Source organism: Delphinus delphis, chromosome 2 (genome assembly GCF_949987515.2).
Source record: "Delphinus delphis chromosome 2, mDelDel1.2, whole genome shotgun sequence".
In the NCBI taxonomy this organism is placed as follows: Eukaryota; Metazoa; Chordata; class Mammalia; order Artiodactyla; family Delphinidae; genus Delphinus; species Delphinus delphis.
The window spans coordinates 145,991,449-146,014,642 of NC_082684.1; the positions used below are offsets into that span (position 1 = coordinate 145,991,449).

At 38.2% G+C, this 23,194-nt stretch overlaps 1 protein-coding gene across 4 annotated transcripts in view; it reads right to left on the reverse strand.

Annotated features, from left to right (window-relative positions):
- TEX9 (testis expressed 9) overlaps nucleotides 1–23,194 on the reverse strand; it is a 216,143-nt gene that overhangs the window by 8,598 nt on the left and 184,351 nt on the right. For all 4 annotated transcript variants that reach the window (XM_060005921.1, XM_060005922.1, XM_069540484.1 and 1 more), the window contains one exon: nucleotides 17,883–18,017. In XM_060005921.1, coding sequence (XP_059861904.1) covers nucleotides 17,883–18,017 — 135 coding nt within the window. The remainder of the gene's footprint in view (nucleotides 1–17,882; nucleotides 18,018–23,194) is intronic.

A 23,194-nucleotide genomic window follows, 5' to 3' on the forward strand; every position in this document is an offset into this window, starting at 1 on the left:
ACACATTAGATTAGATGAACCTAATAGATATATATAAAACATCCCATCCAAAAGCAGCAGAATACACATCCCTTTCAAGTGCACATGGAACATTCTCAGGACAGATCACATGCTAGGCCACAAAACAAGTTTTAATAAATTTTAAGACTGAAGTCATACCAAGCCTGTTCTCTGACCACAACACTATGAGACTTATAAATCAACTATTAAAAGAAACCAAAACACATGGAGGCTAAACAATATGCTACTGAACAACCAATGAGTCACTGAAGAAATCAAAAAGGAAATAAAAAAATACATGGAGACAGAAACAAAAACACAGTGATCCAGAATCTATGGGATACAGCAAAGCAGTTCCCAGAGGGAAGTTTATAGTGATACAAGCTGACATCAGGAAACAAGAAAATCCTCAAAAACCCTAACCTTACACCCAAATGAATCAGAAAGAACAAACAAAACCTACAGTTAGTAGAAGGAAAGATCAGAGCAGCAATGAATGAAATAGACACGAAAGAATGAAAAAGAGAGAAAACAAGAAACAAAGAAATTAAGAGCTTTGAGAAAATAAACAGAATCGATAAAGTTTTAGCCAGACACATTAAGAAGAAAAAGAGAGTGGGCCCAAATAGGTAAAATCAGAAATGAAGTTACAGTTGACACCACAGAAATACAAAGGATCATAAGAGATTACTCTGAATAATGACACACCAATAAAATGGACGACCTAGAAGAAGTGAACTAATTCCTAGAAATATACAGTCTCCCAAGACTGAATGAGGAAGAAATACAAAATATGAACAGACCCCAATTAACACTAATTAGATCAGTAATTAAAAAATACTCCCAACAAACAGAAGTCCAAGACCAGATGGCTTCACAAATGAATTATGCCAAACATTTAAAGAAGACTTAATTCTTATCCTTCTCAAACTATTCCAAAAAACTGAAGAGAAGGGGATGCTTCCAAAGTCATTCTTTGAGGCCATCATCACCCTAATACCAAAATCAGATAAAGATACCACAAAAATAAGAAAATTACAGACCAATAACACTGGTGAACATAGATGCAAAAATCCTCAACAATATTAGCAAACTGAATTGAACAATACATTAAAAGGATCATACACCATGATCAAATGGGATTTATCCCAGGGAGGCAAGAACAGTTCAATATCTGCAAATCAATGTCATACATCACATTAATAGGATGAAAGAAAAAAATCACATGATCATGTCAATAGACACAGACAAAGCATCTGACAAAATTCAACATCCATTCATGATAAAGACTCTTAACAAATCAGGTTTAGAAGAAATTTACCTCAATGAAAAACAGACCATATATGACAAGCCCACAGCTAAAATCATACTCAATGGTGAAATGTTGAAAGCTTTTCCTCTAAGGTCAGGAACAAGACAAGTGCCCACTCTCACCACTCCTACTTAACATAGTACTAGAATTCTAGCCAGAGAAATCAAGCAAGAAAAATAAACAGTATCAGAACTGGAAAAGAAGAAGTAAAATTGCATCTATTTGCAGTTGATATGATTTTATATATAGAAAAGTATTATAGACTCCACCAAAAAACTGTTAGATCTCATCAACAAATTCAGTAAAGTTGTAGGATACAAAATTAACATTAAAAAATTAGTAGTTTCTATACACTAACAACAAATTATCTGAAAAAGAAAGAAAACAATCCCATTTAGAATTACATCAAGAATAAAATACTTAATTTAACCAAGGATGTGAAAGATCTATACACTGAAAACTTTAAGAAATTGATGAAAGAAATCAGATAAGGCACAAATAAGTTGAAAGGTATCCTGTGTTCATGGATTGGAAGAATTAATATTTTTTAAATGTCAATACTACCAAAGCCACCTATAGATTCAATGCAATCCCCATCAAGATTCTGAAGAAATTTTAAACAGAATTAGGAAAAAAAATCCTGAATTTATATGGAATCACAAAAGACCCCAATAGCCAAAGTAATCCTGAGAAAGAAAAAAGCAAGAGGCATCACACTTGCCAATTTCAAGCTACATTATAAAGCTGTAGTAATCAAAATTTGTATGGTACTGGCATAAAATCAGAAACATAGACCACTGGAACAGAATCAAGAGCCCAGAAACAAACCCCAGCATGTACAGTCAACTAATATTTGACAAAGGAGCCAAGAATACTCAGTGGGGAAAGGACAGTCTCTTCAGTAAATGGTGCTGGGAAAATTTGATATTCACATGTAAGAAGAATGAAACTAGTCCTATATTACATCACTCACAAAAATGAACTGAAAATGGAATAGAAACTTCTATGTAAGACTAGAAACCATAAAACTCCTAGAAGAAAACACAGGATAAAGCGCCTTGACATTGGTCTTGGTAATGACTTTTTGGGATGTGATACCTAAATCAGAAGTTACAAAATGAAAAATAAACAGGTGGGACTATGTCAAAGTAAAAAGCTTCTGCACAGCAAAAAAAAAATGATCAACAAAATGAAAAGGCAACCTACAGAATGGGAAAAATACTGTAAACCATATATCTGAAGAGGTTAATATTCAACACATATAAAGAATTCATACAATTCAACATACAAAAAATCAAATTATCCAATTTAAAAAATGAGCAAAGGACATGAATATACAATTTTCCAAAGATTTACAAATGGCCAACAGGTGCATGAAAAGGTGCTCAACATCTCTAATCATTTGGGAAATGCAAAATAAAACCACAATGAGGGGGCTTCCCTGGTGGCACAGTGGTTAAGAATCCACCTGCCAATTCAGGGGACACGGGTTTGAGCCCTGGTTCAGGAAGATCCCACATGCTACGGAGCAACTAAGCCCATGCACCACAACTACTGAGCCTGCAAGCCACAACTACTGAGCTCGCGTGCCACAACTACTGCAGCCTGTGCACCTAGAGCCTGTGCTCTGCGACAAGAGAAGCCACCTCAATGAGAAGCCCACGCACTGCAATGAAGAGTAGCCCCTGCTCGCCGCAACTGGAGAGAGCCCACGCACAGCAACAGAGAACAAATGCAGGCAAAAATTTTAAAAAAATAAATAGGTTTAAGAAAAAAAAAACCCCAATGAGGTATCACCTTATGACTGTTTGAATGGCTATCATAAAAAAAACAAAACAAGAGATAACACATGATGGTGATGATGTGGAGGAAAAGGAACACTTGTGCACTGTTGATAAGACTGTACATTATATTCCAATCACTATGGAATTAAAAATATCACTACCATATATCCAGCAATTCCACCACTGAGAATATATCCAAAGGAAACAAAAATACTTTGTCAAATAAATATCTGCACCCCAATGTTCACAGCAGCAGCATTTGCAATAGCCAAGACATAGAAACAACCTAAGTGTCCAGTGACAGATGAATGGATAAATAAGTTGTGGGATATATACACAATGGAATATTGTTTAGCTATAAAAAAGAAGGAAATCCTGCCATTAACATCATGGATGGGCTTTTGAAGGCATTATCTAAGTGAAATAAGTCAGAGAAAGTCAAATACTGTATGATCTCACTTATGTGTAGAATCTAAAACAAAAACAAAAAAATAAACTCACAGAAAAAGAGATAAGATTTGTGGTAACCAGAGGCAGAGGGTGGTGGGAGGGTGGGATTGGATGACGGTGGTCGAAATGTATAAACTTCCTGCTATAAGACAAAAAGTACTAGGTATATAATATACAACTTGATGACTAGAGTTAACACTGCTCTATGGTATATTTAAAAGTTAAGAGAGTAGATCCTAAGAGTTCTCATCATCAGAAAAAAACCATTTTTTTCTTTTTCTTTTTGTATACATATGAGATGATGGATATTAACTAAACATTATGGTAATCATTTCACAAAATATGTAAGTCAAATCATCATGTTATACATCTTAAACTTATAGAATGTTGTATGTCAGTTGTATCTCAATAAAACTGGAAAAAGGATATCAAGATGGCAAATATTCACATGAATATGCTCAACATCACTAGTCATTAGGGAAATACAAATTAAAATCATAATATGAAATACCACTAGGCACTTATTAGAACAGCTAAAATACAAAAAACTGACCACAGTAAGTGTTGGTGAAGGTATGGAACAACTGCAGCTTTTATACAGTGCTGTTGAGAATGTAAATTGGTAAAACCATTTTAGAAAACAGTTTGGCAGCTGAACGTACATGTAAAATACAACCCAGATAATTGACTCCTAGGTGTTTACTCAAGAGAAATGAAAACACATGTCCACACAAAGACTTACACGTGAATGTGCCTGTGGGCTTTACTTGTAATAGCCAAAAAGTGGAAACAACCCTAATGTCCATCAACAGGTGGTATAATTTGGTAGATTTACACCATGTGTAAAATTATTAAAAGTGAACTACTGTCACATGCAGTAACGTGGATGAATCTCAAAATATTTTACTGAGTGAAAGAAGTTACACTTTTAAAAAATATGAAATTCTAGAAAATATAAATGAGTTATCTGAAGATAGGGGTTGGGAGAAAGGCATGATTATAAAGGGTCACAAGGAAACTTTTGGGAGTGATAGATATATTTATTATCTCTATTGTGGTGATTTATCATAGGTACACACATAGTCACAAATCATCAAATTTTACACACTTTAAATATGGGCAGGTTTATTATATGTCAATTATACCACAATAAATGTGATAAAATAGAAATAAAAATACATACACTTAAAGATAGGCAAATAAAAAATTGTGAGACAGCTAAAGTATCATTTTGAGGAAAATTTTAGTTTTAAATGCTGTATTGGAAAAGAAGGTTGAAATATCAATGATCTAAGTCTTCAATTTAAGAAACTGAAAAGATTGCAAATTAAAAAGCAAAGCAGGGCTTCCCGGGTGGTGCAGTGGTTGGGAATCTGCCTTCCAGTGCAGGGGACACAGGTTTGAGCCCTGGTCTGGAAGATCCCACATGCCGTGGAGCAGCTAAGCCCATGAGCCACAACTACTGAGCCCATGCACTGCATCTACTGAAGCCCATGCACCCTTGAGCCCGTGCTCCGCAATGAGAAGCCACTGCAATGAGAAGCACGCACACCGCAACGAAGAGTAGCCCCCGCTCGCTGCAACTAGAGAAAGCTCATGCGCAGCAACGAAGACCCAACACAACCAAAAATAATATATAACAATAAATAAATTTATTTAAAAATATGAATATCAATAAATATATTTAAAAAAGCAAAGTAGACAAAATTGTATAAGGAGAATTCAGTGAAAATAGAAAACAGACAATAGAAAAAATTTTTAAAAAGTTGAAAAGATTAACTGATAACTGGTTAGCAAGACTGATCATGAAAAAAAAACCTGACAACATGGATCAATCTCAACATTATTGTGTAGTGAAGGAAGCCAGTCCCAAAGGAGTACATTCTATGCAGCTCCATTTACATGAAAGTCAAGAACACGAATATCAGAACATCCTCCACTTAGGAGGATGGAGTACTTGAAAAGAGAATATAAGGGAACTTTCTGGGGGTGATGAAAATATTCTATCTATTGACTGAAGTGGTGGTTACACAGATGGTTGAGCCCAAACTCACTAAATTATAGATGTACTGGGTTGGCCAAAAAGTTCATTCGTTTTTTTCCATAGGATGGCTCTAATAACACTTACTTGTCTTTAACTTCATTCAAAACAATTTTGTTAGATTGTGACAGCTGTCATATCAGCGTGCATTTAAAAAAAGACATCAAAATTGGTGAATTTTTTTTTTTTTTCCAGTATGCGGGCCTCTCACTGTTGTGGCCTCTCCCGTTGCAGAGCACAGGCTCCGGATGCACAGGCCCAGCAGCCATGGCTCACGGGCCCAGCCGCTCCACGGCATGTGGGATCTTCCCGGACCGGGGCACGAATCCGTGTCCCCTGCATCGGCAGGCGGACTCTCAACCACTGTGCCACCAGGGAAGCCCAAAATTGGTGAATTTTTATGTCGCCATTTTAATATTGAAGATGGAAGAAAAGCAACATTTTCAGCCTATTACGCTTTATTATTTCAAGAAAGGTAAAAACGCAACTGAAACACAGAAAACGATTTGTGCAGTGTATGGAGACGGTGCTGTGACTGATCCAACATGTCAAAAGTGGTTTGTGAAGTTTGGTGCTGGAGATTTCTCACTGGACAATGCCCCACGGTTGGGTAGACCAGTTGAAGTTGATAGCGATCAAACTGAGATATTAATTGAGAACAATGAACATTATACCACACAGAAGATAGCCAACATACTCAAAATATCCAAATCAAGTGTTGAAAATCATTTGCACCAGCTTGGTTATGTTAATTGCTTTGATGTTTGGGTTCCACATAAATTAAGCAAAAAGAAACCTTCTTGACCATATTTCCACATGTGATTCTCTACTTAAATGTAATGAAAATGTTCCATTTTTAAAATAAATTGTGACAGGCGATGAAAAGTGGATAATGTACAATAATGCGGAAGGGAAGAGATCTTGGGGCAAGCGAAATGAACCACCACCAACCACACCAAAGGCTGGTCTTCACCCAAAGAAGGTGATGTTGTGTATATGGTGGGACTGGAAGGGAGTCCTCTATTATGAACTCCTTCCAGAAATCCAAACAATTGATTCCAACAAATACTACTCCCAATCAGACCAACTGAAAGCGGCACTAAATGAGAACGTCCAGAATTAGTCAACAGAAAATGCAGAATCTTCCATCAGGATAATGCGAGACCACGTGTTTCTCTGATGACCAGGCAAAAACTATTACAGCTTGGCTGCGAAGTTCTGATTTATCCACTGTATTCATCAGACATTGCACCTTCGGATTTCCATTTATTTCATTCTTTACAAAATTCTCTTAATGGAAAAAATGTCAATTCCCTGGAAGACTGTAAAAGGTACAGTTCTTTGCTCAAAAAGATAAAAAAGTATTAGGAAGATGGAATTATGAAGTTGCTTGAAAAATGGCATAAGGTAGTGGAACAAAAGGGTGACTATTTTGTTTAATAAAGTTCTTGGTTTGTTTGTTTGGTTTTTTTGCGGTATGCAGGCCTCTCACTGTTGTGGTCTCTCCCATTGCGGAGCACAGGCTCCGGACGTGCAGGCTCAGCGGCCATGGCTCACGGGCCCAGCCGCTCCGCAGCATGTGGGATCTTCCCGGACCAGGGCACAAACCCGTGTCCCCTGCATCGGCAGGCAGACTCTCAACCACTGTGCCACTAGGGAAGCCCCTGCATCATTCTATATAAGAGACTTGAGCACCCGTGGACACTGAGAGACGACTGTACTTCCAGATGCATGTCTGATCATGGCATCATCTCCTGTCATCTTTTTCAAAATAACAGTGCAGTGGCTTACACTGCCCTTTGGATAAAATCCATGGCCTGAAGGCCTAGATGGTTTGGCCTCTCCCTGTGTTTGAAGCCTCCCTTTGCAACATCCCCTTCACATCCATCCCTGCCTTTCATTACCCTGTCTTCTTTCTTGCTGCAGAGCCATTTTTTTAAATGCTATTCCTTCTGCCCACAATCTCTCCCCTGATATATAACTCCTGTATGTTTTTCAGATCTTAGCTTAGGATTACATTTTTTAAAATTCACTCACTGATCTGGTTACTTGCTCAAAGCACCATGTACCCTCCTTCATGGCATTCATCACAGTTGCACCTTAATTTTGCTTGATGTTTTGTCTAAATAACATCTAACTTCTCCACTGTAAGGTGCATGACTACAAGGACCATACTTATTTTTTATCACCTTTATATCTCCAGCCTCTAGTAAAGATCTGACAGGTACATAGCAGGTCCTCATAAATATTTATAAATGAATTAATGAAGAATTAGAAATTATCTGTTTCTAAATGAAGTAACATGTAGTTGGTGACATACTTTAAATGAACTTCAAGCAACTATCTAATCAAATGCGCAGTTAAACCATCACAGGGTTGTCTTTCATCATTCCTCCCTTCAGTGTGTTTCAGAGGCAATTATTATGTTCCAGGCACTCAGGCATAGGAGTGAAAGAGACAGGGTTCCTGCACTAATGCAGCATCTGGTTTAAGTTGACTGACTTTTCAAAAGTTACTCTAAACCAGTTTACTTGTTTCCTAAGCTCTGTGCAGAATGAGTTTATCATTACTTTTTTAAATTTTTTAAATTTTTTTATCATTATTTTTAAAATAAATCTTTAACTTTCTGATGACTATGAGACAATATTGTTCTATTTTATGGAAATCTTACTATTTCTTACACATATAAACCTGAATAATTTTACTTGCCTACCTAACTATAATAATATGTCTAATCAGAAAGAGAAGCAAGGTACAAAGAATTAAAATGGAAAAAAATATAACTACTCCCAAAAGAAAAACTTATATACAGATTAGACTCCAAGGAAAATCTTACTGCGTATCTTGAAAACACCCCTCAAAGTTAGAAACAAGGCAAAATAATTTAAAAATCAAAAACTTAAGACACATACACATATTTTTTCAGAAATCTGAAACAATATACATGTAACAAGTACATTTAAGAACTCTGATCTCAAAATGTCTACTTGATAATAAATACTTAAACATATACAACAAAATGTCATCCCACTATGTTTAAATCGATCACCAAAATGCAGACCTAGGGTCAGAAATTTGTCTTGAACACATCTAAGTTGTTTTTATAGTGTTGATGGTTTTGAACTGAGATGTTCACATACCAAGTCCTGATTACTTGAATTTGCAAAATGGCTGGCTAGAATAGGAGAGTCATCTGTTGTCATGGAAATAAGTTTTTCTTTCTACTTCTCTAATGTATGTGCTAAAATACAGCTCAAATCTGAAACCAGAATTAGCAAATACTGATATTTACATGATTATTACATTTTATTTTCTTCAAAATCCCTTTAGAATACACCAAAATTAGAAATAATACTCCAATAACATAATTACTGGCAAGTCTGTAAAGCTGACTTCCTAACTTGTTCATTAAATACATTCTATTAATAATTCCCAGTCATCATACTATGGATGGCTCTTGAATGTTAACACAGTCTGATCATACAGCATAAACTAACACACAGACAATATCTTAAAACTCTGGGCTTCCCTGATGGCACGGTGGTTGAGAGTCCGCCTGCTGATGCAGGGGACACAGGTTCGTGCCCCAGCCCGGGAGGATCCCACATGCCGTGGACAGGCTGGGCCTGTGAGCCATGGCCGCTGAGCCTGCACATCCGGAGCCTGTGCTCCGCAACGGGAGAGGCCACAACAGTGAGAGGCCCGCGTACCACAAAAAAAAAAAAAAAAAAACAAAACTTTGTAGTCACTGTAATATATTTGCCTGTGTTAAAAATATTGTACTTACCAAGATTGATTTAGTTCTATGTCCTGTTAAGTGTTACTAATTTAATCCAAAATGTATCATCTGTGCATGTAAGGAGGGTGACACCTAAATCCATCATCCAAGGCACTGTTAAATAACTAAGTATTGTCCTAATGGAGTGTCACTTTCAGGTTGACACAAAACCAAAAACTAATAGCCAGTATTTATAGAGTGTACAAAAGGCTTTCACACCCATTGATATTTGAGTCTTCATTTATTCAACAGATATTTCAGGAACTGAGTGTTAATTCTACACCAATCACTGGCTAGATGCTAGAGACACAATGGTGATCCTTATAATAACTCCATAACAGTGGTTAACAAAATGTCATCTCAGAACCACTAGCATCAGCATCAGCTGGTAACTTGTTAAACCTGCATATTTGGACTTTCCAAGACAGTGGAAGAGGAGGAGGACGTGGAGTTCATCTCTCCCCACAAAGGCATCAAGAATACATTTAGAAATAGAAAAATTCTCACAGAGCACCTGCTGAACACTAGCAGAGGACCTCAGACACCTAAAAGGACAAGAAAGATCCCTATATAACTGGGTAGGACAAAAGAAAGAAGGAAAAAGGAAGAGGAGAGGAAGCAGGACGAGACGGTCTGTGCCACAGCCCTGTGCACCTCAGCCTGAGACAGGTTTCTGCTGGTGGCTGGAATGTGGGGTTTGGAGAGCAAACCTGGGGAGGGGACTGCTGTTGGGTGTGAGAAGACAGCCAGAGGGGACGGGAGTAAGGAGCTCCACAACCAGGAATGCTCGTGGAGGAAGCCTGGACCTCCACAGAGGCAAAGAACCATTGCTGAGTGATGTGCAAAGGGCGGGGCGGCCATTACAGCCTCTCCCGTCACGCACCAGCCCCTGCATCCATGGGCACTAAGGAGGGCTCCCGCTGGAGCTGGCTCTCATGGCTCTGCTATTGCCTCCTCCACCCCTTCCCTCAGCCTGGGGGCCCCACTCACCTGATCGCTGCCTGATGGGCTCACATGTTCCAATCCCTACCCCAGCACCCTCCCACCTGGGGAGCCTGCTCACCCCGATCACCACCACGGTTCCTTCCTGCCTGATGGGCTCTTGTGCTCCGACAACCTCTGGAGCAGACTCTGGTGGGAGGAACACACAGAGGTGTGAAACCACAGCTGAACCCCAGGGGCCATGTGACTAAGGAAGAAGAGCTGAAATCTCTCCTCATGGCTGCGTGAACTGCGGAGTTACACCTCCGCTGATGGCTTCCTAAATTCAGTGCCTGCAAAACATCTGAAAGGACAAGTGCTCCAGCAGGTGGGTCGAGTCTGGCTTTAGCAGCTGTGGGCTTTGTGGGCACATACATGCAGAGGTTGGGCCAGGCCAGAGTCTCAGCTGCTTCCATAGCTCCACAGCAGGTCCAGGTGCACGACTACTGTAGTCCTGGGACCTGACTTCAGTTGAGCTGTGCCAGTGGCCTGGTGAAAACAACGTCTGAGAGTCACCAGAGCCAGCTGCCGGCAGTTAAGGTGGGACCAAGATCAGTGCCAACAACAGTGTACTTTGTGAGCCCGCACAATGGGCGAAAGGGGACAGAACAGAGCACGTTCACGGTGAACAGCTCCAGAGGAGGAATACTCAGTGGCTTATCTCCCAGTGGGAGTGCTGCATTCCCACCTACCTCACACCACAGTACAGAAACACAGCTAAGAAACAGATCTGGGGCCTCTACTCTACCAACCAGGGAGCAGACTCCACCCTTGACAGGACACTGACAACCACAGAGCAAAGGGAGGCCCCACTCAATATCCAGGGCAGGCTCTGGTCACCACAACACCAGTCAAACCTCCTATCAAGGGGATAATGGCACAAGCCTCTGGACAAACCTCACCCACTAGGTGAGACAGACACCAGAAGTAAGAGGAACTACAATCCTGCAGCCTGCAGAAAGGAGACCACACATACAGTAAGTTAGACAAATTGAAAAGACAAAGAAATATGCTGCAGATGAAGGAGGAAGATAGAAACCTACAAGAACAATTAAATAAAGCGGAGACAGGCAATCTACCTAAAGAAAAATTCAGAGTAATGATAGTAAACATGATCCAAGATCTTGGAAAAAGAATGGAGGCACAGATAGGGAAGATACAAGAAATGTTTAACAAAGACCTAGAAGAACTAAAGAACAAAAAAACAGAGATGAACAGTACAATAATTGAAATGAAAATAGACTAGAAGGAATCAATAGCAGAATAACTGAGGCAGAAGAACAAATAAGTGACCTGGAAGACAGAATGGTAGAAATCTCTGCTGCAGAACAGAATAAAGAAAAAGAATGAAAAGAAATGAGGACAGTCTCAGAGACCTCTGGGACAACATTAAATGCACCAACATTCTAATTATAGGAGTCCCAGAGGAAGAAGAAAAAGAGAAAGGGCCTGAGAAAATATTTGAAGAGATTATAGTGGAAAACTTCCCTAACATGGGAAAGGAAATAGTCACCCAAGTCCAGGAAACGCAGAGAGTCGCATACAGGATAAATCCAAGGAGGAACACGCTGAGACACAAATTAATCAAGCTAACAAAAATTAAATACAAAGAAAAAATATTAAAAGAAACAAGGGAAAAGGAACAAATAACATACAAGGTAATCCCCATAAGGTTATCAGCTGATTTTTCAGCAGAAACTCTGCAGGCCAGAAGGGAGTGGCAGGATATACTTAAAGTGATGAAAGAGAAAAACCTACAACCAAGAATACACTATTAGGTGGGGCTGAAATGAGAACCCAGCAAGGTTCTCATTCAGATTCAACAGAGAAATCAAAAGCTTTACAGACAAGCAAAAGCTAAGAGAATTCAGTACCACCAAACCAGCTTTACAACAAATGAACTTCTAAACTCCTAAAGGAACTTCTCTAGGCGGGGGGTGGATGGGGGAAGAGGTCACAACTAGAAACAAGAAAATCAAAAATGCGAAAGCTCACTGGTAAAGCCAAACATACAGTAAAGGCAGGAAATCATCCATACACAAATATGATATCAAATCCAGCAACCGTGAGAAAAGTACAAATGCAGAAAATGGGAATAGCATTTGAAATTAAGAGAACAGCAACTTAAAACAACCTTGTATATATAAAGACTGCTTTATCAAAGCCTCATAGGACGTGCAAACCTGAAAATTACAATAGATAAACACACAAAAAAGAAAAAGCAACCCAACACAACACTAAAGATGGTCATCAAACCACAAAAGAAAACAACAAAGGAGTAAGGGAAGAAAAAAGACCCACAAAAACGAACCCATGACAATTAAGAAAATGGCAATAGGAACATACATATTGATAATTACCTAAAGTGTAAATAGATTAAATGCTCCAACCAAAACACACAGACTGCGTGAATGGATACAAAAACAAGACCCATATCTATGCTGTCTACAAGAGACCCACCTCAGACCTAGGGATACTTACAGACTGAAAGTGAGGGGATGGAAAAAGATACTCCATGCGAATGGAAATCAAAACAAAGCTGCAACAGCAATACTTATATGTGACAAAATAGACCTTATAACTGTTACAAGACAAGAAAGGATGTTACATAATGATCAAGGGATCAATCCAAGACGAATTTACAATTGCATATTTAAGTACACAATTGTAAATATATATGCAACCAACATAGGAGCACCTCAATATATAAGGCAAATGCTTACAGCCATAAAAGGAGAAATTGATAGTAACACAACCATAGAGGGGGACTTTAACACCTCTCTTACACAATGGACAGATCACTGAGACAGAAAATTAATAAGTAAACAGAAGTATTAGACCAGATAGACTTAATTGACTTAATTGATATTTATAGGACATCCCATCCAAAAGCAGCAGAATACACTTTCTTCTCAAATGCACATGGTACATTCTCCAGGACAGATCACATCTTGGGTCACAAATCAAGCCTTGGTAAATTTAAGAAAACTGAAATCATATCAAGCATCTTTTCCAACCACAAAGCTATGAGATTAGAAATAAATTACAGGCAAAAAACCCTGTAAAAAACACAAACACATGGAAGCTAAACAATATGTTACTAAATAACCAATGGATCACTAAAAAAATCAAAAAGGAAATTAAAAAAATACCTAGAGACAAATGACAACAAAAAGATGAGAATCCAAAACCTAAGGGATGCAGCAAAAGCATTTCTAAGAGGGAAGTTTATAGCAATACACTCCTACCTCAAGAAACAAGAAAAATCTCAAACAACCAAACCTTATGCCTAAAGCAACGAGAGAAAGAAGAATAAACAAAACCTAAAGTTAACAGAAGGAAAGAAAACATAAACATCAGAGCAGAAATAAATGAAACAGAGATGAAGAAAACAAATAGCAAAGATCAATGAAACTAAAAGTCGGTTCCTTTAGAAGATAAAATTGATAAACCTTTAGCCAGACCCATCAAGGAAAAAAAGGGAGAGGGCTCAAATCAATAAAATTAGATATGAAAACGGAGAAGTTACAATGGACACCACAGAAATACAAAGGATCATAAGAGACTACTACAAGCAACTATATGCCAATAAAACGGACAATCTGGAAGAAATGGACAAATTCTTAGAAATGTACAACCTTCCAAGACTGAACCAGGAAGAAATAGAAATATGAACAGACCAATCACAAGTACTGAAATTGAAACTGTGATTAAAAATCTTCCAACAAACAAAAGCCCAGGACCAGATGGCTTCACAGGGAAATTCTATCAAATGTTTAGAGAAGAGTTAACACCTAGCCTTCTGAAACTCTTCCAAAAAATTGCAGAGAAAGGAAACACTCTCAAGGTCATTCTATGAGGCAAGGGCACTGTCACCCTGACACCAAAACCAGACAAAGGTATCACAAAAAAAGAAAATTACAGGCAAATATCACTGATGAAAATAAATGCAAAAATCCTCAAACAAATACTAGCAAACTGAATCCAACAACACATTAAAAGGATCATACACCATGATCAAGTGGGATTTATCCCAGGGACGCAAGGATTTTGCAATAACAGAAATCAAACAATCTGATACATCACATCAACAAACTGAATAGGGACCTCCCTGGCAGTCCAGTGAAGACTAGTTAAGCAGGGTTAAGACTCCTTGCTCCCAACGCAGGGGGCTGGGTTCGATCCCTGGTCAGGGAATTAGATCCTGCATGCTGCAACTAAGTATCCTGCATGTCGCAACAGATGCCGCATACGGCAACAAAGATCCTGCATGCTGCAACTAAGACCCTGCGCAGCCAAATAAATAGATTAATATTAAAGAAAAAACAAATTGAAGAATAAAACCACATGATCATCTCAATAGATGCAGAAAAAGCTTTTGTCAAAATTCAACACCCAATTATGATAAAGAATCTCCAGAAAGCGAGCAGAGGGAACACACCTCAACATCATAAAGGCCATACATGACAAACCCACAGCAAACATCATTCTCAATGGTAAAAAACTGAAAGCAGTTCCTCTAGGATCAGGAACAAGACAAGGATGTTCACTCTCACTACTATAATTCAACATAGTTTTGGAAGTCCTAGCCATGCAATCAGAGAAGAAAAAGGAATAGAAGGAATCCAAATTGGAAAAGAAGAAGTAAAACTGTCACTGTTTGCAGATGACATGATACTACACATAGAAAATGCTAAAGATGCTACCAGAAAACTACTAGAGCTCATCAATGCATCGGTAAAATTGCAGGATAGAAAATTAATACACAGGAATCTCTTGCATTCCTATACAATAACAATGAAAGATCAGAAACAGAAATCAAGGAAACAATCCCACTTACCATGGCATCAAAAAGAATAAAATACCTAGGAATAAACCTACCCAAGGAGACAAAAGACCTTTCCTTGAAAACTATGAGATGCTGATGAAAGAAATAAAAGATGACACAAACAGATGGAGAGATATACCATGTTGTTGGATTGGAAGAATCAACATTGTGAAAATGACTATACTACCCAAAGCAATCTACAGATTTCATACAATCCCTACCAAGTTACCAATGGCATTTTTCAAAGAACTAGAACAAAATATTTTACAATTTTTATGGAAACACAAAAGACCACAAATAGCCAAAGCAATCTTGAGAAAGAAAAAAGGAGCTGGAGGAATCAGGCTCCCTGACTTGAGACTATACTACAAGCCACAATAATCAAAACAGTATGGTACCGGCACAAAAACAGAAATACAGATCAATGGATCACGATAGAAAGTCCAGAGACAGACCCACACAGCTATGGTCACCCAATCTATGACAAAGAAGGCAAGAATATACAATGGAGAAAAGACAGCCTGTTCAGTAAGTGGTGCTGGTAAAACTGGACAGCTACATGTAAAAGAATGAAATTAGAACACTCCCTACCACCATACACTAAAATAAACTCAAAATGGATTAAAGACATAAATGTAAGGCAGATACTATAAAAACTCCTAGAGGAAAACATAGGCAGAACACTCTCTGACATAAATCGTAGCAAGATCTTTTTCAATCCACCTCCAAGAGTAATGAAAATGAAAATAAAAATAAATAAACGGTACCTAGTTAAACTTAAAAGCTTTTGCACAGCAAAGGAAACCATAAACAAAAGACAACCCTCAGAATGGGAGAAAATATTTGCCAATGAGGCAATTGACAAGGGATTAATCTCCAAAATATACAAACAGCTCATGTAGCTCAATATCAAAAAACCAAACAACCCAATCAAAAAATGGGTGGAAGGGCTTCCCTGGTGGCGCAGTGGTTGGGAGTCCGCCTGCCGATGCAGGGGACACGGGTTCGTGCCTCGGTCTGGGAAGATCTCACATGCTGCAGAGTGGCTGGGCCCGTGAGCCATGGCCGCTGAGCCTGCGCATCTGGAGCCTGTGCTCCGCAACGGGAGAGGCCACAACAGTGAGAGGCCCGCGTACCACAAAAAGAAAAAAAAAAAAGGGTGGAAGATCTAAATAGACATTTCTCCAAAGAAGACATACAGATGGCCCAGAGGCACATGAAAAGATGCTCAACGTCACTAATTATTAGAGAAATGCAAGTCAAAACTACAGTGAGGTATCACCTCACACCAGTCAGAATGGCCATCATCAAAAAGTCTACAAACAATAAATGAGGAGAGGGTGTGGAGAAAAGGGAACCCTCCTGCACTGTTGGTGGGAATGTAAATTGATACAGACACTATGAAGAACAGTATGGAGGTTCCTTAAAAAACTAAAAATTCAGGTACTATATGATCCAGCAATCCCATTCCTGGGCACATATCTGGAGAAAACCATAACTTGAAAAGATACATGCACCCCAATGTTCACTGCAGCACTATTTACAATAACCAGGACATGGATGCAACCTAAATGTCCATCAACAGTGGAATGGATAAAGAAGATGTGGTGTGTATATATATATGTGTACACACACACACACACACACACACACGCGCGCGCACACACACACGATGGAATATTACTCAGCCATAAAAAAGAACAATATAGTGCCATTTGCAGCAACATGGATGGACCTAGAGATCGTCATAGTGAGTGAAGTAAGTCAAACAGAGAAAGACAAATACCACATGATATTGCTTATATGTGGAATCTAAGAAAAGGGTACAAATGAACTTATCTACAATACAGAAATAGAGTCACAGATCTAGAAAACAAACATGGTTACCAGAGGGTAAAGGGGGGAGGGATAAACTGGAAGGTTGGAATTGACATACACACAGTACTGTGTAGCACAGGGAACTCTACTCAATTCTCTGTAATGGCCTATATGGGAATAGAATCTAAAAAAGAATGGAGATATATATATATATATATATATATATATATATATATATATATATATATATATATATATATGTATAACTGATTCATTTCGCTGTACAACAGAAACTAACACAACACTGTAAATCAACTACACTCCAATAAAAATTTAAAAAAAACAAAAAACAAAAAAACCTGCACATTCTCAAGTCTCACCCCAAATCTACTGAATAAGAAAATCTGTGGGTGGGACCCAGGAATCTATGTTTAAATAAACCCTCCAGGTGATTCTGATATATGCTCAAGTTTGAGAACCACTGCCCTGTAAAATAGCCCCTTGCATTATATATTAGAAAATTGAGGCTCAGAGAGGGATAGAACAGACTTGAGATTCAAAACAGACTTTTCCCCACCATTTATTTATTCCAAGAGATTAGAAAGGTGTCTGGCATATAAGATGGGCACACAATAAAGATCTGTTGGATGAAAAAAATGAATGAATTCTCCAAAGAGTTGTGCTATCACCCAAGTATGGCACTAGTCCAAGCAATATAATTCTAACTTATTGGAAATGTACATATTGCTAATAAGGATATTTCTTCTGAAAAGAGGTGTGTTTACCGTGACATCAAGAATTATAATTTAAAAACTATCACTTTCGAGTCTTGCCTAAAAGAGAAAGTTACCAAAGGTGATCACTACCCAAATTATTCAGTTTTTCCATACCTTGTTATTTTGCTTTACTTTACTTAACTCCAGTTTATACTTTTCTGCTTCTTCTAGAGCTCTATTCAAGCGAACTTCCATGGCACTTTGACTAGCGGCAGCTTGTTTTTGTAGTCTTCTTTTATTCTCTAATTCCTGTACAGTAAGAGAGATATGTAGAACATTTATAAACATATCATAAGTTCTTTCTATTATTCTGAAACGTTTTCCATTTCCATATTCCTTGCTTTCTCCTGAACTGTATACACACACACACGGCCAGAGACTGAACACTGAGTGACAGAGGTCTCAGGGAATTCTCACTCTGAACTGGTTTTAGGAAAATATATCCTTAAAGATGTAGTCACAAATTAGGCTTCCAAATTGCTTTTTGTTTGGAATTTTCTGCCTTTTTATTGATCCCAAGAGTCAGTATACATGTCTTCTACATTTACTTTATAAACAACATTTTATAATCATGGTTCTTCTCTTGGGAACCTCCTAAAACACCAATGTAAGACATAAATTCTCTCATAAATACTGTGTTTGCGTAAACCTGATGAAATATATCACTTAAAAAATATTTGTTAAATACAGAGCATTCTATTGTACATTAGCAATATAGGAAAATCCCAATTCTGAGCAAAAACAACAGATTCTATGGATATTTTCCATATCTTGGTGTGGGTTTAGACCTGCATTTCTGCAAATATTCTAGAGTTGCTGTTGCAGAGTCTACAGGCCACAAAGGAAGAAACATGAACATACAGGACAAGCTCCAAACTCCATCACAATCTGGTACCATAATCTCATCTCCTCCCACAAATGTTACCTTCAGCTACAAGAGCAGTACTTGCTTGGATCTCTCCCAAACAGCCATGATATTTCCTGCAACTATTCATCCTTCAAGACTCAGAGCTATACACTGGGGTTTTACCTTCTCCCAGAAGCCTTCCCTCACTGTCTTCCTCACTCTCCTCCCAGGTTGAATTAAGTACCGTTTCTTCAGAGCTTCTATAGCACCTTGATATACATATATCATAGAACCTGCTTGTGTGGAACCGAAACTATCCATTTACTTCATTTCCCCCACTATATTGTAAGCTCCTTAAGGATAGAACTACTTTAATTTCTATATTCCCAGCACTTCAGCAGCATATAAAAGGCACTAGTGACATGTTTACTGAACTGAATTTATTTTGTAATATTTAACTTACTCTTCTTTGCATGTCCTACAATGCCTGGTACAGAGCATTATACAAAGCAGACACTCTCAGTAAATATCATGGAATTGAAATGATGCAGTTAACAACGTAGTTGTCTGTTTTCTTCTTTTACAATTTTTTCTCCTGGCTGTATCACTATGTTTTATTTGAACACTGATCTCCCTGGCTCTCAGTAATTAAGGGGAAAACAAAACAAAACAAAACACATGCTGCTCTTTATGCAGGTTTCTACACAAATCAAACTGTGCCTGGATACCATCTGCTCTCACCAGCCTTCTTCACAGCTTTGTGGGTGGTAGCTACACTAAGAGCAGCCTGATTTCTCTCACTGTTCACACGGAAAAGGCAGAGACTCTCATTAGCTACCAAGGCACAATTCTTGCTGCCTCATTTCAGCCTCTTCTCATAAGAATATGGAAATGAATCTTTGCCCTTCTCTTTCCTGCTAGCGGCTCTGTAACCTACTTCATAGAAAAAAGAAAACCTTTCTTTACCACATGATGTTCCCCTACTGCTGAATCAATACTGCCCCACTTCTTGGGAAAAAGTGAAAAAGAAAAAGGATAGTCAGAAGAATAGTAAAGTAGGAAATAAAATTTTCCTATGCAAGAAAATCCATTAAGAAAGGGATAATCTTAACAAAAACTTGAAAACACTTCTGTTTTCAATCATACTTAAGTACTTTTTACAAAGTGCAGACAAGATACCAATATTGAGTAGTTTTAGGATGAAAACTCTCTCCTAAAGTAAATCTATTATTACCTCCCAAATTAAGAAGTTTACAGGTTGCTAGAGAAAATTTTTATGAAAAATCTCAAATCTTGAATTTCACGTTAGTTTTAAAAGAAAAAGCTGGACAGCTTAAAGAAAATCAAGTCTAAGTTTAAAACTCAAATACTAAGAGATCTAAGAGGAAATAATTTGTGATTCTCCCATAATTTTTAAAGCATTCATAAGGTACTGGGATAGTGCGAGAAAGAGGCATGCATCAGTAACAGTACAAAACAAATGTAGCAAATGCTTAAAGAGTAACAAAAACAACCATAGTATTTCTGATGAGGAGAAATCAGATGAGGACAAATAAATGATCAGATAAGGTTCTAGAAACAAGTGGCTGAGGTTCAAAAAGCAATAAACTTGGAATCAAAAAATCTGCCAGCTGTGGTAGATTCAGTTTCTACATCTGAAATTGGGAGTAGTAATATCTATGTCTAATAGGTTTTACTTATTCAACACATTTATCGAGCACTTACTACGTTGCCAGGTACTATTCTACATGATGGGCACATGACAATTAACCAAAGTTCTCCTCTAGTAAAGCTTGCACTCTAGAGGAAGAGACAGATGATAAACACATACATACATACACACTCGTATGTAACATCTGACAGTGATAAGGGCTATGAAGAAAAAGAAAGGGAATTCCCTGGCAGTCCAGTGGTTAGGACTCTGTGCTTCCACTGCTGGGCTTGGTTCGATCCCTAGTCAGGGAACTAAGATCCCACAAGCCGTGCAGTGAAGCACCACCAACCCCTCTAAAAAAAAGGAAGAAGGAAAAAAAAGAGGACAGAGCAACGGGGAGGGACATAATTATTTAAAATACAGTGGTTAGGGAAAGGCTTCCAAATGAGGGAATGATTCATGTATAGATCTGGAGGAACAAAGAAGACAAAGACCCTGAGGCTGGAATGCATTTAATATATTCAAAGATCACCTACATGGTCAGTGTGGCTTCAGCTCACTGACACAGGCAGTGTTAGGTCTCGAGATTGCAGAAACACCCAGGGTGACCTTAGGTGGACCTTGTAAACCCTGCCTCATAGTTTGGATTTTATTCTGAATGACATGGGAAGTCTTTGGAGGGTTTTTAGTCGATGTGTGTGTGTGTGTGTTATCCTAAGTTTTTTTAAGGATTGCAGTTAAGCCAACATGGGTTTCAACTATGTGGGTCCACTTACACGCAGAAATTTTTCAATAGTAAATACTACAGTAATACAGGATCCACAGTTGGTTGAATCTGCGGATGTGGAACCACGGGTACATAGGAACTGGGGATACAGAGGGCCGACTATATATGGGGATTTTAGATTGTTCAGAGGATCGGCGCCCCTAGACCCCAGGCTGCTCAAGGGTCAACTGTACTCTAGCTACTGTGGTATTGCTACTGAGTGTAGGAAATCTAGGAGGTCATTAGAATAGTATAAGTGAAACACAGTAGCTTGGGCTTGGGTGGGAGTAATGAGTTTTTGAGAAGTAGTTAATTCCATGTATTTTGAAAACAGAATTGGCAGGACTCATTGATGGATTGGATGATGGTGTGAGGAAAGAGAAGGATCAAGATGACTCTTGGATTTTGGCCTAAATAACTCAGTGTTTTTCCTGAGAGGGAGAAAAGGAGAAGGTCTGCAGAGAGCAGGGAAGCAAGAGCTCCCTCTTTAGGACATAGGATGTTTAACATACCAAGTACTGATATCAAGTGGGAAGCAAGATGTTAATAAGAGTCTGGAGCTCAAAGAAAGATCCGAGCAAGAAGTAGAAATGTGAGAGTGAACAACATATAGATGGTACATAAAGCCATGGAAATGAATGAGTGCATCTCAGAATTGGATGTAGACAGCACAGAGCCAAGGACTGAGCCTTGGACACTTCAACATAGAAAGGTCAGGAAAACAAGGAAGAAAATTACGAGTGTGATGCTCCAGAAGCCAAATCAAGTGTTTCAAGGAGGGAGAAATCAACTATGTCAAATGTTGCTGAGCTATAAATTACTATGAGGAATAATAACTGACTAGAACTGGCAATGTGGCTTACTAGTGACCTTGTTAAGAATGGTTTCAGAGGCAGAGTAGAGATAGAAGCCTAACTGTTGTAGTTTCAAGAGAATGGCAAATGAGGAATAGAAAAATTGAGTAGAGACAACTATTTTAAGAAGCTTTGCTATAAAGGAGAGTAATGATACAGGGCAAGAGGTACATATGAGATCTATGGAGGTTTTAAAATATATATATTGGAGATCTATGGCATGTCTGTATGCTAATGCAAATAATTTCACAGATAGAGTAAATGTGATTTTTGCAAGAGAATGGAAAACAGGATAATTGTAGGAGCAAAGTCCTTGAGTAAGACAGACTATGGGATCCAGTGCACAGTGAGGTGATCAGCTTTAGACAGAAGAGATAGTAATCCATGGTAATGAGGGGGAAAGAAGAGTAGATGGGTACAAAGGCCAAGAGACTGATGTAAAATTTACTGTTTTCTTAGTAAAATAGGGAGAAGTTTTGAACTGAGAATGGTAATGTTGGAAGAGGTATTGGAAAGATGAGGAGAAAAAATAACCTGTTTAATAATCAACTCTGAAAGTGGGAGAGGGGACTACCTTCTCAGAAAGTAGGAGAGGAAAATAGCATTACACTTGATATTTGTAAATAAGTTAAAGTAGGACCAATCCACTTGGTTGTGTATTTTTGTCCAGCCATATAGACAAGCAGTATGGGGGAAATTAGGTTGGGTTTTGCCACGCACTACACTGGCAGGGAAATTAAGAATATATTCAATGGATAATTAAGTTGTGTACCATGGAACCTAAGCTGGAAAAGAAGGAAATAAAGAATATGGGGGAAGGGGTAGAGCTATGTAATAAAATATATAAAAATGAGAATATACAACTCTTATATGTATATGATAGATACACAATATTAAACAAAGATAGGTACATTCATATAATGATTTTGCAGGATAAATACAGGCAAAAATGAAAAAAGCTTTGTTTACAATATAAGGAAATGAAGAAGGTGAGAAAATGCTTTTGAAGAGTTTTTACTATGAAAGCAGAAAAGAACAAAGCAGCTTTAGGAAATGACACAGAGATCAATTTTACCTGGAGCAAGATAACAAGAGGGCAGACATTTTTTTAAAAAAGGTGAGTTACTGATGTTAATATGAGTGTTAATATGACAAATCCATGGTCAGAGAAACTTGTGGAGTGCACCAATAACTTGAACTTAACCAAAAAACAAAACAAAAGTGAGATTAAGTCTTCCGGCCATGAAGAAATAATAAACACGTAACACAAAAATGCACTGTAAACAACCAGAAAAAATGATTAAG